At 38.1% G+C, this 16469-nt stretch overlaps 1 protein-coding gene across 1 annotated transcript in view; it reads left to right on the top strand.

Annotated features, from left to right (window-relative positions):
* Window positions 1–12825, top strand: part of Pcsk1 (proprotein convertase subtilisin/kexin type 1) — a 42466-nt gene extending 29641 nt beyond the window's left edge. Inside the window, exons 10-14 of the mRNA XM_005382232.2 lie at window positions 3281–3514; window positions 4395–4552; window positions 5833–5966; window positions 7996–8157; window positions 9932–12825. Of these exons, the coding sequence (XP_005382289.1) occupies window positions 3281–3514; window positions 4395–4552; window positions 5833–5966; window positions 7996–8157; window positions 9932–10306 (1063 nt within the window). The 3' untranslated portion in view covers window positions 10307–12825. The remainder of the gene's footprint in view (window positions 1–3280; window positions 3515–4394; window positions 4553–5832; window positions 5967–7995; window positions 8158–9931) is intronic.
* The last annotated feature ends 3644 nt before the right edge of the window (window positions 12826–16469 follow it).

The following is a 16469-nucleotide window of genomic DNA, read 5'->3' on the forward strand; positions in this document are numbered from 1 at the left end:
GCGCTTTTGCCGCTGAGCTAAATCCCCAGCCCTAGTTTTGATTGTCTTGCTTATAGCAGGAACAACTGCTATGAAGAGCTATTTCCTACAACCTCATCTAACTGTGTTTGTAAAGATGCCATTAGTATATTTAATAGGCATATTCTGGAGATATAAATACTGAGAGAGAAATTCCTTGCATAAGTGGTTGTGGCACCATCATTAATATGCAGTGACTGCAGCTAAGAATTCTGGCAGACAGTAGACTTAGTCTTCACAGGCTATTCAAAAGAATCAGAATAATTTTTAATAGTGGAGAAAAATTCTGAAGTGAATCATTGAATCCCTTTATACCTTTGGCAGTATTAAACTGAGGAACCAAGCTTAGGTATTTATTAAAGTCTAAATACAGAGAAATGGACTTTCAATGTTGCAGGAAGCCTTTGAAAAAAATTATAATAAAAGAAATCTCTGTGGGTAGTGAAAGATTATAAAGTCCAAGTTAGAAAATCTTCAACATTTGGCCTCACCTAGATGTACTTAGAGGCTGAATCAGGAACCTGTAAAAATTTTCACTATTGAATTTTTTCTCCAGGCTACCTTACCTACATCTCTCCTAACTAGAAACAATGCTTAATTTCAGTGTTTAATCCCATAACCCTTATTTTCTATAAACATATCTTTGATTAGCAGTATGATATAGTTTTTTAAAAAATTTAATTATTGTGGATGCTGATATACACTAATTAACAAAGGAAGGCTGTCAGGAATGATTTGCGGTATTGTTAGCAATTCCTTTTCGTTTATGAAATACAGGCACACAAGTGAAGAATAACCCTTTTAGGAAAATAGGTATAATTTTGCTAGTTGCCTGACAATGAAGCTCCTAAAATATTTTTCAAAGACGAGGTGAAAGGAAATTTTGCTGGGGATGTACCTTGGTGGGAGAGTGCTTACCTTGTAAGCACAAGGCCCTGAGTTCCATCCCCAGTACCACATAAAAAAAAGAGAATTTAAAAATTAAGGCCTGAACAGGTCTCTCTCCAAGGGCTCAAATATATCTAAGATCAAAGGCCTTCATTCATGGGCTAGGGAAGTACCCAGGTAAAGAGCATAATGCAGCAGAGGGCCTGAGGCCTTGACTATAACTCCTCTAGGGTCTGCAGTGCACTAGTTGTGCACAACGGCTGGTGCCAGGAGGGCAGCTTTTCCCAGGGGCCTGCTATGGTCAGGCCTGAAAAGTCACGCCCAAGATTTTTTGCTTGTTTGTTTGCTTTTTGTTTTTCTTCTGGTACCAGGATTCAAACTCACGACCTTGTGCTTGCCAGCAGGCACTGTGCTGCTGAGCTAAATTCCCATCCCCCTGCCCAAGTTTTTAACCGGGAACCTGACACCTGATTATTTAGAAATGTACACTGCCTCTTTCTTGTCACCAGGGGATTGTGCAACCAATGCATTATGGGCTCAGGGGAGACAGCAGCATGTTGACGTGGATTCCCCTGACGATTGCTCTACACACTCACAGTCAGATTTCAGAATATGGAGAGGAGACCCGTGCACGTTGTTGATTAAATCATGCTTGAGGGAAACAATTCAGGTGTTAAAGGCAAGAAAAAGTTTGATATCTTAATATAATTTGAAGGCTAATAGCAATAAGCTGTAAAATGACTTCCATCTATTTAATAGAAGCACAGTCAAATATCAACCAACCACTACATACTCTGCTTGTGCCCTTGAGCCTAGCATTCTTCGGGATGACTGGTACACAACAGGCAACAAGATCAATAAAGATCTGACCCCTTCTCTTGACTGAATTCTAGCTATGGAAACAGATACTAACAATACACCAAAAATGGGCTGAAATCTTAAATAAAGTGATCAAAGAAGGTCTCATCATACAATAGATCCAACAATCCCTTACATCTCCAATGCATCTATACTTTTGCTAAATTGATCTTACTGAAACTTCAGATTTTACCATTTTCTTGATCCAAAATCCTCAGTGATTTCCCATCCCCAAGAGACAAAGTACAAACTCCCTTTTGTGATGTTCAAGGGCTTCATTGCTTCGGCTTAATATTCCTCATTACCTCTTCCCTATCCCAGCAGACCACATGGTCATCTGACCTCACCCTGTACCGCCCCAGGCTCCTGCTTTTGCCGCAATTGCCTCCTATCCTCTCCTTTCACGCCACTTCTTCCAAATCCACCAAATCTTCAAAGTTCAGCTCAAATATTTGTTTCTAACAAAACCTTCCTAGATCCTTCCATTTCATGGAAAGTCTTTCCTTTTATTTTTTTATTTTTTTTTTATTTTTTTGGTTTTTGGTTTTTCTCCGGTACCTGGAACCGAACTCACAACCTTGCGCTTGCCAGGCAGGCGCTTTTGCCACTGAGCTAAATCCCCAGTCCCTGGAAAGTCTTTCTTTAAACTCTCACAATACAGCAAGTTAGAAATACAATGTGCAATGCATTATATCTATAAAAATACTTCAGTTTTTACTGGATGATAAGCTTCTTAAGGACTAGACCTACCTCTTGAATATCCCCGTAGTATTTAGCATAATGCCTTTAAACACTGACCTCAGATAAGTAAGAGTTGATACAGAGTCATTCCATGATTTCTGCCAGCAATTTCAGGACCCGCCACAGATAACCAAAATTTATGGAACCTCTTTACATAAAATGGCATAGTACTTTGCATGAGACCTATGTATATCCTCCTGGATATTTCAAATCATCTCTAGATTATTTATAATGCATAATAGAATACAAATCCTATGGATATTGCTGCATACTGTATTGTGCACAGATAATAAGAAAAGTCTGCACATGTTCAGTATGGGTGCAGTTTTTCCTTTCTGCATGTTTTTGATCCATAGTTGGTTAAATCTGCACATATAGGATGCACAGATATGGAAGCTGACCGTATAAAGGAATGAGGTAAAATAAACTTTAGAGTAGGTAGCCAGCCCATGTCTTTAAAATCTTATTCTTCCTTAGAAAAATTCAAGACCTCATCTGTTGAAAATGCTAAGGTTTTTCATCGATAGCATAAAATTTTGGTCTAGTTAAATACAAATAATTAGAAATCAGGAACAAAGTTTTATACTTCTACAATGATGAGTGTTGAATTGTACTAAGAACTTACACGGTATGGGTGGAAGTTTCAGTACTGCATTTTGAGTTCTCCAAAAGACACTTTATAAACCCTGAATAGAGATGCTTATTTCTAGTCCTTGATTTTGCAAGGAAACTTCATGTTATCTCTGATAGATACTTTGGTTCACTCTTCCTCCAGCCCAAACCTCACTTGGAGAGACATGCAACACTTGGTTGTCTGGACCTCTGAGTATGACCCACTGGCCAATAACCCTGGGTGGAAAAAGAATGGAGCGGGCTTGATGGTGAATAGCCGATTTGGATTTGGCTTGCTAAATGCCAAAGCTCTGGTGGATTTAGCTGATCCCAGGACCTGGAGCAGTGTACCGGAGAAGAAAGAATGTGTGGTCAAAGACAATGACTTTGAGCCCAGGTAAGCACATCCAAGAATTTTAAACAAATGTATGCCCTACAATGTTTGTTACTTCAATTAATTGTCTCTTACCTCCCGCTCTAAAGTAAATGGACATGGAGTTGATAGATGGCTCTCTATGGAGAAGTACTGAGAGACCAAGACCTATGTCATGTTCATAATTTGGGTTTTCTTCTTCTTGACCACCTCCCACATTGCAATAAGCTTAAAATGCACCATTGTTTTAGGTACCACTAAGAAAAAACATTGTCAGACTATAACCAAACAACCACCAGTTTTAAGGCTTATCCTAAATTTAACCTAATTTTAAAAATGCATCTTTGGGTTAATGAAGTAGTATTTGTTGACCAGTGTAAAACCTATTTCCAAAATAACTTTGCCTCATGCTGTGTGATTCCTGCCTCCTTTCCATGAAAGATATTTGGTCATACATTTGTTTACAGAGAACACCCCCTACTCATCATATCTGATCACAGAAACACAATATTCTATCAATGCTTTGTTGTTTCTGTCAAGACAGCCATAATAATACCAAGAGCCAAATGGGAGGCTCAAGAGTATGCCTACAGAAGTCTTTATAGATAAAATCATTTCTTCTTAACAGAGTGGTTTTGATATTGCAATAATCCACTGCCTTAGATGAACCTTGCCTGAATTTGGTTCTACAGCAAGTAGCATTGTGCTTAAGTATTTGTGTTCCCTACTATTATTTTATCCATTCAATTATTTCATAGCTAGTCTCAAATTGAGTTTCACTTATAACAGGGAGTGACAACATGCCAAGCTGAGTATCAGGTCAAGAACAACGTGAACTCCTATGCATTATACACAAGAAACACAAGGCACGCTTTACTCAGTGTTGGTTGTTTCATGTGTTTAGAGCCCTGAAAGCTAATGGAGAAGTTATCATCGAAATTCCAACAAGAGCTTGTGAAGGACAAGAAAACTCTATCAAGTCTCTGGAGCATGTGCAATTTGAAGCAACAATTGAGTATTCCCGTAGAGGGGACCTTCATGTCACACTCACTTCTGCTGCTGGTAAACTACAAAACATTTCTTCTTAATTTTTCAGTGTAAATCAGTGATAGTGTTTGTTTATTTGTAGAACTAATTTTCCTAATAGATATTTTCAAGTCTAAAATATATGTTTACTTTTCTTCATGCTAGATTTCCTCTGCCCTACTCATTCTTACTTACCTAAGGGCCCATCCAAATAATGCCAATGGCTAAAACTTCCTGAAGTCACACATTTCAAAGCATGCCCACTCTCCAGCTTACTGACATCATTACTTTCTCTTAGGGAATGTGCTTGTGAAAGTTATTTTGATAATTCACAGAACTTAAAGATACCTCTGAAACATCCAAGGCATCAGTGAAAAAATAGAAATTCTGATACATGAAAGAAGGTTGTAACTAATAAAATTCCCACCATGCTATGACTAAGTCCATATGATATGATATATGGACATATACCCTTTTCCTGAAATAGGTCTAATTCCTATACAATAAGAAGGGGTGAGCCATAAATCACAATCCAACCAGCAGAAGTTACTTCAATGCTGTTTCATTTTTGGTAGGACCCAACTGACCAAATTTAATTTCTAAAAGTGATAAATGAGCAAAGATGAGCTACTTCTACGAACCCCTTCTAGAATACGAACTCCTGAAGATTTGGAGTAGATGCCATTATTACAGTTATGCCAACTAGGTGTCTTGTAATTGGCCCAAAGTATCATGAAATTCTTTTATTTAAACTTTTACTTTGAATGAAATGTTATTTATTGATCTATACAGTGCTTGGACTTGAAAAATTTATAGTGACTTCTAATACTAGCTTTTATGGGACAAGCAATTGTTAAATTAATATATTTTAATTATTTGCATGATTAATCATTAAATAAGTTTACTAAATGCTAACTTTATTTTTACATCCACATTAGAGTATAGACTCAAGTACCTAAATTTTTAAGATTTCTTTTTATATTTCAAATGTTAGTGCCACTAAAATATACTTTAGATCTTTGACTCTTATTTGGTCCAATTTATAAATGTAGTTCTTAGAATTCTCCTTTTTCAAAGATCTGTAATCAAAATATTGATTTGTTATTTAGTTTCATACAACAATTTAAAGGAAATTATTATATGAAGACAATGTGCTAAGTACTGTGGATAAAAAACATTTTTTCTGTGAATGTCTCTGTGCTGCCCCTATACTGGCAAATTAGGAGGACCAGTCTCTCCTAGCTTTCATTCTATAGTGTGTCCTATTATGTAGGCTATTAAGAAATTGATTGCTTTGTGTATTTGCATGAAAATAGGAACCAACACTGTACTGTTGGCAGAAAGAGAACGGGACACATCCCCTAACGGCTTTAAGAATTGGGATTTCATGTCTGTTCACACGTGGGGAGAGAATCCTGTAGGTACCTGGACTTTGAGAATTACAGATATGGTAAGTATAAATATACAGATTAAGAAAACCCAGTCACTTTTAAACACTTTGGAGCACTTTTTAAGACTGATGTCATCATTAAGACTGTGAAGAACTTGATCTCTGATTAGTAAAGATAAGGAAAAGTGCAGTGTTTAAAGCCCTCCCCACTTGGATACATAGATAATAATATAGAAGATTAGGCACCACATATATTGTGAGAGAGAAAAAAAGATATATTGATGTCTTACTTTTCTTGTTGCTGAGACAAAATACCCAACACCCAAAGTTAAAAGAGGGAAGGTTTACTGTAGCTCATAGTAGAGGTTTCAGTTCATAGTCAGCTGGTTCAGTCAAGGTGGCAAGGCAAAGGGGCATCACAGAGGAGAAACAGTTCATGGCAGGCAGAAGGCACCAAAGCAGCAGAGTAGTAAAGAGGCAGCAGCAAGCCCTTATATCCTTTTCTGTCCCTTATATCCTATCCAGGCTGCTCACTCTTAGGGGAGACAGCACTCACACCCAAAGTGGGACACCCTTACTTCTAGCATCACACCATGGAGCAATCCCAGCATCACATCCTTGATTCCAGCATCACACACCCTAGATCCAGTCACCTCCCAAAAGCCCCACCTGTGATCACATGAGGTTTTGGGGGAACATCTATATACAAACCATAACAATTGATTTTTTGTTTTGTTTTGTTTTGTTTTTGTTTTTTCTCCAGTACCGGGAACCGAACTCACAACCTTGCACTTGCCGGGCAGGCGCTTTGCTGCTGAGCTAAATCCCCAGCCCCAAACCATAACAATTGATAAACAGCATTACAGACTATAGGGCAAATCCAAGAGGTCCCATATATAAGGCCAACTAGCCACATGATCTGTGACCACCAGAATCAACCATGTTTATGAAGATAGTCAAATGCTTTGCCATGACAGTATTCTGGAGTCACATGAAAACATTCTTAAGATTATTCTGCAGTTAGCTATTGAGAAGTAGCTTCATGTTAGGCAAGATAGCTTATATACTTTGATATTCAAGAAGCTTCGATTTTTTAGCATTTCAAATTTTAGATTTTTGGATTCAGGCTGTTCAACTAGTAAAACCTATGTAAATGTTCCAAAATGTGAAAAAAGTCAGCAATCTGAAACATTTCCAATCTCAAGGATTTCAGATGAAAGATACACAACTTGTCCTAACACTATTTGACATCTTCCTTTAATTTTAACACATAGTCACCAAAATGAAAGGATAGAGCAAGAGTGTGTGACAAGAAACCAAATAGAGCTAAATTATTTATTTTGCATTTCTCCATTTTCTATAGGTGAAATATAAATGAGTGACATTTCAGCTCTGAGGTCTGGTGAAATATTCTGCAATAAGTATCAGTAGTTTAAATTTCCATCCCTATTTTTAATTTATTTTTTAAAATAGAATTTATTTTAGATTTCTAAAACTGTTGACCAATATAAATTGTATAATCATTGTTACTTGCTATCATTGAGCACAGCTTTCTGTTAGAGATTGCTAAACTTATGGTTTAGAAATTAAAGTTATAAAAAGTTTTGTTCTCATAACAAAGGAAGACAGTATTTCCAGTAGTTGGTCCTGATCTGGAATTTGCTTTCAATTCTTTAACTCAATTTCACCATTAGGAAACTAAGGAAATATATTTACTGGGATGGGACTATTTTATATCATCTGTAAAATCTGATTCTACAGATTTGTTTTAGATATTTTCTATTTCAAATACAGTGAGCTTTTAAGAAATACACCAAGATGAAAAAGCCTTATATAGAACCCTCTGATTTTTGTAGTTAGATGCTTGATTATGAGCAATTAATCAGTTTTTAAATTATCAAAAGTGTAAACTGTTATAGAAACCTTTATAGAGAGTGAATTTAATGTTTCTTTTGAAATAGAGCTCTGAACATGGCATGCATGGGATGTTAAAATGAGATTTTAAGTGTAAAATCATTTTTGGCAATTTTGAATCAGTTTGCTTAGATTCAGAGTACACACTAACTATATATCCATCTTTATTCATTAGTCTGGGAGAGTGCAAAATGAAGGGAGAATTGTGAACTGGAAGCTGATTTTGCATGGGACCTCCTCTCAGCCAGAGCACATGAAACAGCCTCGTGTGTACACGTCCTACAACACCGTTCAGAACGACAGAAGAGGGGTGGAGAAGATGGTGGATGCAGGAGAGGTTTGTGCACCCTGTTCTTCGCATGTTCTCCTCTGCACCGCAGTAGGCAATGCAGTGAGCAAAGATGTGCACTTCTCTTTTGGGCATGGAGCGGGCCAGATTTGCATAGGGAGGAAGGGAGAAGTAGTGGTAAGCTGTTTATTTCCTTAAGAAACTTATTTTTTCATATCTAGAATTTATTATGAATTCAAAATAAATTTCCCAATATGAATCGTAACCATTTACGCCAGCAAATCATAAATAAAGTTGTCTTTGTGCCTGATCACACACAGCTAACATTTGTACAGCCCTTAGTTTTTAAATGGTTTCCATTCCCTTATTTCAATCTATAATCCTTATAGCCTAGGAAGGCTAGACCTTCATATGTCCATTTTGCAGAAAGAAAACCAAGACCCAGGTAGACAAAGCACATAGGCTTCTTTTCGCTGATTCCTGTTTAGTCAAGGATGCATAGCTAACATCCGGGCAGTCTGCAAGAGAGTAGTGGAATCCCACATTCTGTCAGGCTAAAGGAAGTCATTGGCACTCCTGGTCTCAGCCCTTGGAAACTGTTAGTTTCTACCTTAACATCTGGTGGGAAGAAACCACATTTTCTTTATTTCAGCATCCCCTCATATTTAGCACAGTTCCTCAAATGTAGTAGGTCAATTTTTAGAATTTCTAGAATTACCTGCTTCAAATAGGTCCAGATCAGTGCTGGACATTTTAGAAGACATATAAACATAGTATTTACTCAAGAAATTTATAAACTAATGGTGTGAGGGTCTCAGCTTGGATTCTGGCTATAATTATACTCTACTAAAAAGCGTTCCACCAGGATGTAAGGCCCAACGGCCTCTTCTTTTCAGTCTCCAAAGTGGGAACTTTATAAGTGTTTCTACCTTGATATTCCTTGAAAGATATTAACAGGATCCTTCCATTGTTAAAACACTGAAATGCAGTTGGCCCACTGTATGTGTGAGTTCCACATCCTCAGATTTAACCCACTATGGATCAAAAATACTATGTAAAGATGTTTTTCTTGTCTCTTATTACCGAAATATCATAGTATAACAACTCTGTACATGGCATTTACCCTCTAGTAGGTATTATAGGGAATCCGGAAATGATTAATGTATGCAGGAGGATGTTCATATGTTCTATGCAAATACTATGCCATTTTCTGTAAAGGACTGGAGCATACACAGATTTTGGTATCTGTGAAGGTCCAGGAAATGGGTATACTTCCAGAGTGATTGAAAAAGAGCCACTTCTCTGATCTCTCTGGTTCCCACCTCCCAGCTGCACCACCAGACTTTCCTCCACACTCACTTCTTATAACTGGGTAACTTCTGACAGCAGGCAGCTCTAGAAAGCAGCTCCTTCTCTGTACCAATCGGTCAATGCCTTATACATGAGTTATTAAATATTCAATATCATCTTCTCAAGATAGATTCTATTATAGCAGGACAGCAATTGAAGGAAGCCAACACATCCTGAACACTTATCTATGTCATCTTGAGAGGATATTCTTGAAAATGACCAGAAATGGAGGTATTCTGCTTCCTATTTGACAAGATAAATTCAGGGAGATTAAAAAGGTTGCCAGGGGTACATCAGTAAATGGAAAAATAAGGGTTGAAACTTGAGTCTGTGGCTCCAAGCCTTGTGCTATTTCTGCTCCCCAAATGCTCTCTCAAGGGAACGTGCTTTGGGCTTGTGCTAGGGCTGTGGCTTCCTTGCTTGACTGTCAGTAATGAGCTTTTCCTCTCTTTTTGGTGGCATGCTGTTTTAGGAGATGCCTACACAACAGAACCTGAACGAGAACCCCCTGGTATCCAAAAGCCCCAGCAGCAGTGGGGGGGAGAGATGGGAAGAGCAGGCAGAGGGGGGCCCTTCCGAGGCCATGCTGCGACTCTTGCAAAGTGCTTTCAGCAAGACCCCACTTCCAAAGCAATCACCAAAGAAGTCTCCAAGTTCGAAGCTCAACATCCCGTATGAAAATTTCTATAAAGCCCTGGAAAAGCTAAACAAACCTTCCCATCTTGAAGACTCTGAGGATACTCTCTATCACGACTATGTGGATGTTTTCTACAACACAAAACCTTATAAGCACAGAGATGACCGGCTGCTGCAAGCTCTGGTGGACATTCTGAATGAGGAGAATTAAAGCAAGCATGTGGTCCCAAGTTGGAAATATTCACGCATCTTCCTTCCCCCTTAGATTTGCTTGTGTCTCAGTGGTCGTTTTCTTATTGATTCTATGCTTATAACGTCCTTTGTGGGATTTTTCCTTTTTCTCCCCAAACTGTACATTTGAAGGGGATGAGCTCAAATAGGAAATCCAGCTTCCAGAATTGATCATAGTTCTTTCAAAATATGTCTTCCCTGTCTGTGCAAGTGAAGTGTTCTTTCTGGAGTCACAGTTAACATTTGACCCCATGCCACACTAGAATGCCTCCTTGAGGCATTCCATACAAGAAGGGGAAACCCTGGGAGATCCACTAACATGAAAAAACTAATCTGCAAAGAGAAATGACATTTTTTACCATGTTATTCTTTGAATTTTGATCCCAAGGAAGCATTTGCAAAGTATTAAATTAAAGAGTTCACAATTAGACCTGTACCCTAGAGCCTGAGCCTTCCTACTTCAAAGTACTACTCATTATGGGAGTGACAATCTAGTCATTTTGGAGAAAAAGTTGGATCTTCCTGATCCAGAAATAGACCTTGAAACTTGCATTATCTAGTGAGAGGGATTCTAGAACATTCCTGTGTGCTCAGCGTGCTGCAGAGGCCTCTGTGATTGTAAGGCGGCTGCGACTCATGCTGCATGTCCTGCTCTTCCTCTTATTCCCCTTCTTCTAGAGTTTCCCCTACCTGTCTCCTTTCTCAGCCACAAGCTCAGTATCGACAGAACTAATTTACACTGTTTTCTCAGTAAATTCATATTCATAATTTGTTTAATAATCATAGGCGACCATTTCTAACCTGAAGAATCAGTGTAATAACGGGAAAATATCTACGATGGGGAGAACCAGGGAGAGGTTTTGCTTCTTTAAAGATAAATGATTTTCATTAGAACAGAGTGTTTATTTCTGTACACTGCAGGATCTTTTTCCATCTTCCTGCCAATAGTATCCAAATTCTCACCAAATTGCTTCCATTCTTCAAGTGAGAAGACACACTGGCAGCCCATAGGCCTCATTTATTCCTCTGAAAGCTTTTATCTGGCATGCAGAATGTTCTAAAAATATGAGATATTGTTGAAAATAGGGGGTTTCATATAAAACTGAATATTCAGACACATCTACAGTTGGTTAAAGCCAAGGAGCAACTGCCCAGTTGGATTTGAGGTCCAGGTCCCTCTGGCTTATTCTATACTACTTTCATGGGCCACTGTATTTCTTACTGGTCAACATCCAGTAAGCATTTGATTTTGCCCAATTTTATACTAAATATGTTCAAAGTGTAAATGCATTAGGAAAGAAAAAAATTCTCAATTTCTTTCAGGCAAGCTCTACCATTAATTATGAGTTTGCTGTGATCTAATTAATTTAAGTTGCATTTACAGACAAAAACACTAGTTAATTTATACATTTTTGGAAGTATCTCTGAAGTCCAGCTTGACATATTCATTCAACCTCATCTCACATGAATATTCATTTCTTCTATTAATTAATTGCCAACCTCTTAGCATCCCTTTCTCAGTATGCTGTCAGGGCGGCAGTCACATGAAATGCCAGAAGTCACCCACTGAGCTGCTGTTTACAGATCTTCCGCAAAGTTTGAACTTCCTAAGGTCACCCATGTCATTGGAGTAGTTCAGGAAGGTAGCTCATTTGCTTTGACTTGAAGTGTACACAACCTACTGACTTGAATTTGTACACAGCAAGGCTATTTCCAGAGCAACGTCCATGTCTAGAGAATGTTCTAAAAGATTGGTAGCATTGCTCTGTTTTTGGATAATCAGATTCAGCTACAATCACTAAAATAAATAAATAAATAACGACTAAGACTAGAGACACCATTGAGTGGCAACAAAAGAGAGAGAACTCATCCTTTTCCTATTCAAAATCTAATGTATGACACTTTCATTTAATCTTTGCTAACTATCTTTTCCTGGTTAAAATGCCAATCAACTCATTGAGTAATAGCCAAAGGTTCAGCCTAGAGAAGCTTTAATACTTAGAGAAAATCATGTTTGAATGTTTCCAACCTGGAGTATATTGTAAAGACATAAAATATTTTTGTCAGTCTTTCTTAGTGCCTGTGTGGATTTTTGTGAAAATGTCAAAGAGGAAACTTATATATTTCCTTGGAATTTTAAGCTCTATTTTCGTCACAGGTATTTATAATGTACCAATGCTTTTAACAAACAGAATTTTAATGACATAATAAATTATATTAAAGAACCAAAAGTTTTCCTGAGAATAAGAAAGTTTCATCCAATAAACTATTTTCAAAAGGCATGTTCCTTTGTGAATGAAACAAGTATAATATGTATGTGTTATAATATTAAGTGACATTTGTCTAATACCCTAATACCATGTACAACTGAGTTTGATATGTGTGGTCTTAGCATTCTTAAGGGAACTCTCACATTATACCCTTGATGTATTTATTAACCAAAGTATGTAAAATATGCTTATAAATCAGAAGAATAAATGATTCTCACAAGGCCAAAAAGAAGAAAGCTCATGTTTCCAACAGAAACAGTATTGTCCTGTCTTACTGTGCTTCCCAGATTGACTATAAAAATGTTGAAAGTTTACACTAAAAAGTTAATTAATTCTTTTTTGGAAAAGCAAATATTACAGGAGGTCAATTAAGCACCTACTTGAATAAGATGTGTTCTGTTTTCCCTTCCTAGCCTAAGCTTTTACTTTCTTGACAGCAATTATAAGACTGTTGTTACTGAAATGTTAATGAGAAAAAAACCCCACTAAATTAAATGGACTCGCCTCATGTAAGAGACATGACTTGTAGCATTTCAGTAATCATGACTTGGTTTAGGGCTCAGAGAAAGGCATTCTGGCATTACACCCTTCCCAGAGGTCCCCTCTACAAAATGCCCAGTCCCCAACCTGGATCTCCTATCCTCATGTCTGCTCTTCTGCTTTCCAAAGCCATTCCTGGAATTTCCACCCTCCACCACTGAATCTGACCTTTCTACCCACAAAGAACGATATTTCCCCAGAATCCATCCCTTTCTCCTAAAATACAGTTGATTATTCAGTTGAACTATAATAATCTTTCAGGAATTACAGAAAAATTGCCCTGAATGGGTTTTGTCCTCTGAGTACAGATATCTTGAAAGCTTCCCATCAGGATGAGTTGGAGATATGTCTATTTTCCACTCATCCATTTATTTATTATATTTATGAATCAGGAGTGCTGGTACATGACTGTAATCCCAGTACTCTAGGGTGCAGAGGCAGGAGGATCACAAGATTGAGCCCAGCCTGGGGAACTGATATAGTGAGACCATGCTTCAAAATAAAAAATTTTAAAAATGGGCTATGAAAGCTGTATATACTTTAAAATTGAAACTGAATCTGAATATATATATATATAATATATATGTATATTGCCAGTAATCCTCCTTAAATATCCCCTCTCATTTTAAACATACTTATCCCATCATTCTTGACACTTTCTGAAACAGTTCTGGAAGTCCTTTATTATATCTTTAGTTGCACTGTCTTGGCTACTTCAAAGTGCTAAATTAATTCATAACATTTACCTTTCGTGGTGACTTGACTTTGGGAAACAGCCAGCAGTCACATGGTGGCAGATCTTGTGAGGAAAGGACACATCGTAATGTTTTCATGAGCCTGCCTTTCCATTGGATGGCACTTCACAGCACCATTCGTCATATATTTGATCACACCTCATAAAGACAGGAAAGAGGACTTCTAAGGCTGCTTCAGAAAGTGTCAAAAATTATAGGATATGTGTGTTCAAAGCAGAGGGAATACTTTGAGTAGGATGAATCACAATATATGTTACATAATAAATATTTTAAATTTAAATATCCATTGTACATTCTGATCATAACATATATAGAGATGGTACAATGCTTTGATGCACATACAGAAATGATGATTATATTCAAGCAAATTAATTTATCCTCACCAGGTGTGGTGCCACACACCTGTAATCCCAGCACTTAGGAGGCTGAGGCAAGAGGACTGCCTTGAGTATGAGGCCAACCTGTGCTTATAGCAAGATCTTGTCTCAAAAAACAAAAAAGAAAAAACTTATGCTCCCTTTCACTTGGTGCTCTCCTCCTTCTTTATAATACGCAACCCTAAACTCTATTCCCTTAGGCTGTACATTAGATGCCCAGACTTGTTCGTTCTACATTGCAGCTTTGTACACTTTGAGTTACATTTCCCCATTCTGCGTCAGTTTTTCTTTTTACTTCCAATCTACTCTCTTGATTTTTAAAAAAATTACACAAATAAGTGAGATAGTGCAGAATTTTTCCTTTTGTGTCTGGTCCTCCAATTTCATCTCTGTTTCTGCAAATGTCAGGTATCATTTTCTTTTGTTTTAAGGTTAAGTACCGTTTCATTTCATATATTTACATTTAAGCCAGAGGTCTTATGGGTATTAACACAGATTGGCTTGGCTCTTGCTTTGCTTTACTCTAGTGCTACGGGAAGAGTTGCTCCAGGAGCTACTGACCTTTCAGCCTGATTTCCAGAGCGCATATGGATGGAGCAGATCAAAACTAAATGGGCATTGTATATCCAAGCCCAGCGTAGCCAGCTTACATCATGAGGCAGAGCTGTCCTGATGAGTGCAGGCTAAGCTGAACTTGCCACCTGGGCCAACTTGTGAGTATGAGAAAAAGGCTTGTAAGCCATGGGGTCTTGTAATAACAAAAGCGACTAAGGAAAGTTCCATTTCTTCGTTCTACCACTAATATCACCCCTTTCAAATTGTATCTTCTGGATCCAGAATTTCCAGAATAACTAAGTCCTGTTGTATTGGAATAAAAGGTGTCATGAGATCAAAGAAAGGGGAACAGACAGATCTAGGGTTGCACAGAATACAACTAACTGGGTGACTTACTGATGAAGTGTGGTCCTGGGTGGGAGCAAAGCCAAATGAATCCCTGCAAGTTGGGTCAGAAAGTGGGGCACATAGGGGTTAAAACAAAAGTGAATTTATCCTAGCTGGAATGCTTCAGCTTTCCACTAACCTAATATCAAAGGGTCAGGGACATCCCTGGACACAGAGTCCAGTTGTAAAGCTTCACGTACCACTCTTAGGTTTTTTTCTTTATAGTTTGCTGAAAAACTGTGCAGGAAAAACAGCCAAGGGCAACTATGATGGTTACAACTCAAGATAGTTGCAGTTATCAAATGGAATCCATACACCAGAGAGCAAAAAAAAAAAGGGACCATAATAAACTGTACATATCTTTATGCTGATCCCACAGCTGAACAGAGACCCTGCCCAAGCACTATAATCTTTATTTTTTTAAAGACTTGTCTTCACTGCATTTCTCCTGAAAGCAGAACTTCATATAGTGATTTGTGCATAGCAAATTTATTTGGGAGGTAATAGTAAGGAACAGAAGTGACTCACACATACCTCTAAGAACTGGAAATGGTAATCAGTGGCTGTCAGTAGACACAGAGCTTCCAGAAGTCTGGAATGCACATTTCGGATGGTACTGGCATTGGTAAAAGACAACCATGCCTCTCCCCACCTGGCCCTACCCCTACCCAGTGTCCTGCCATCTTCATTATCTTCTCCCAGCACTTTGATGGAATCTTAGGGTGGTGGGGGGACATAATTGCCAGAGATAAAGTGCTCACCGTTTGTTAGCAAGGCAGCTCTTAAAAGAAACAAAATTCTGATATTAAAAAAAATCAAGTAATTTTTGCTTCCCAGAAATTTTAGCTTGCAATTTTTATACACTGTCTGTATGCTATACACAGGTATGTTGTAAGCATCAGTCTATCATCCATCTATGGACAAGGAGACGATGAAGTCATTACATGTCTGTCATTCTCAGGACACGTCCCAGGAAGACAAACACCACTTTCTTGGTTTCTGTACTGGGTCTCTGTCACATGAACAATTTCCAGTCAAGTAACCTGCAATACCACAGGCACTCTTGCCTCCTCCACACTCACACACAGTGGGTATCTTCTATGAATGTTTACCTGGGGAAAGGACCACAGCTCAAGTAGAATGCTGCTCTCAGAAGAGGGTAGAGGAAACACTGTCATATTTGTCCCTGTAGATCTGTCACATTGGTTTCTTACATTCCTTATCCCTGTCCTTACTAGTCTAGAGGAAGGTGATTTACA

The sequence above is a fragment of the Chinchilla lanigera genome, unplaced genomic scaffold (assembly GCF_000276665.1).
Source record: "Chinchilla lanigera isolate Chin_1 unplaced genomic scaffold, ChiLan1.0 scaffold00017, whole genome shotgun sequence".
In the NCBI taxonomy this organism is placed as follows: Eukaryota; Metazoa; Chordata; class Mammalia; order Rodentia; family Chinchillidae; genus Chinchilla; species Chinchilla lanigera.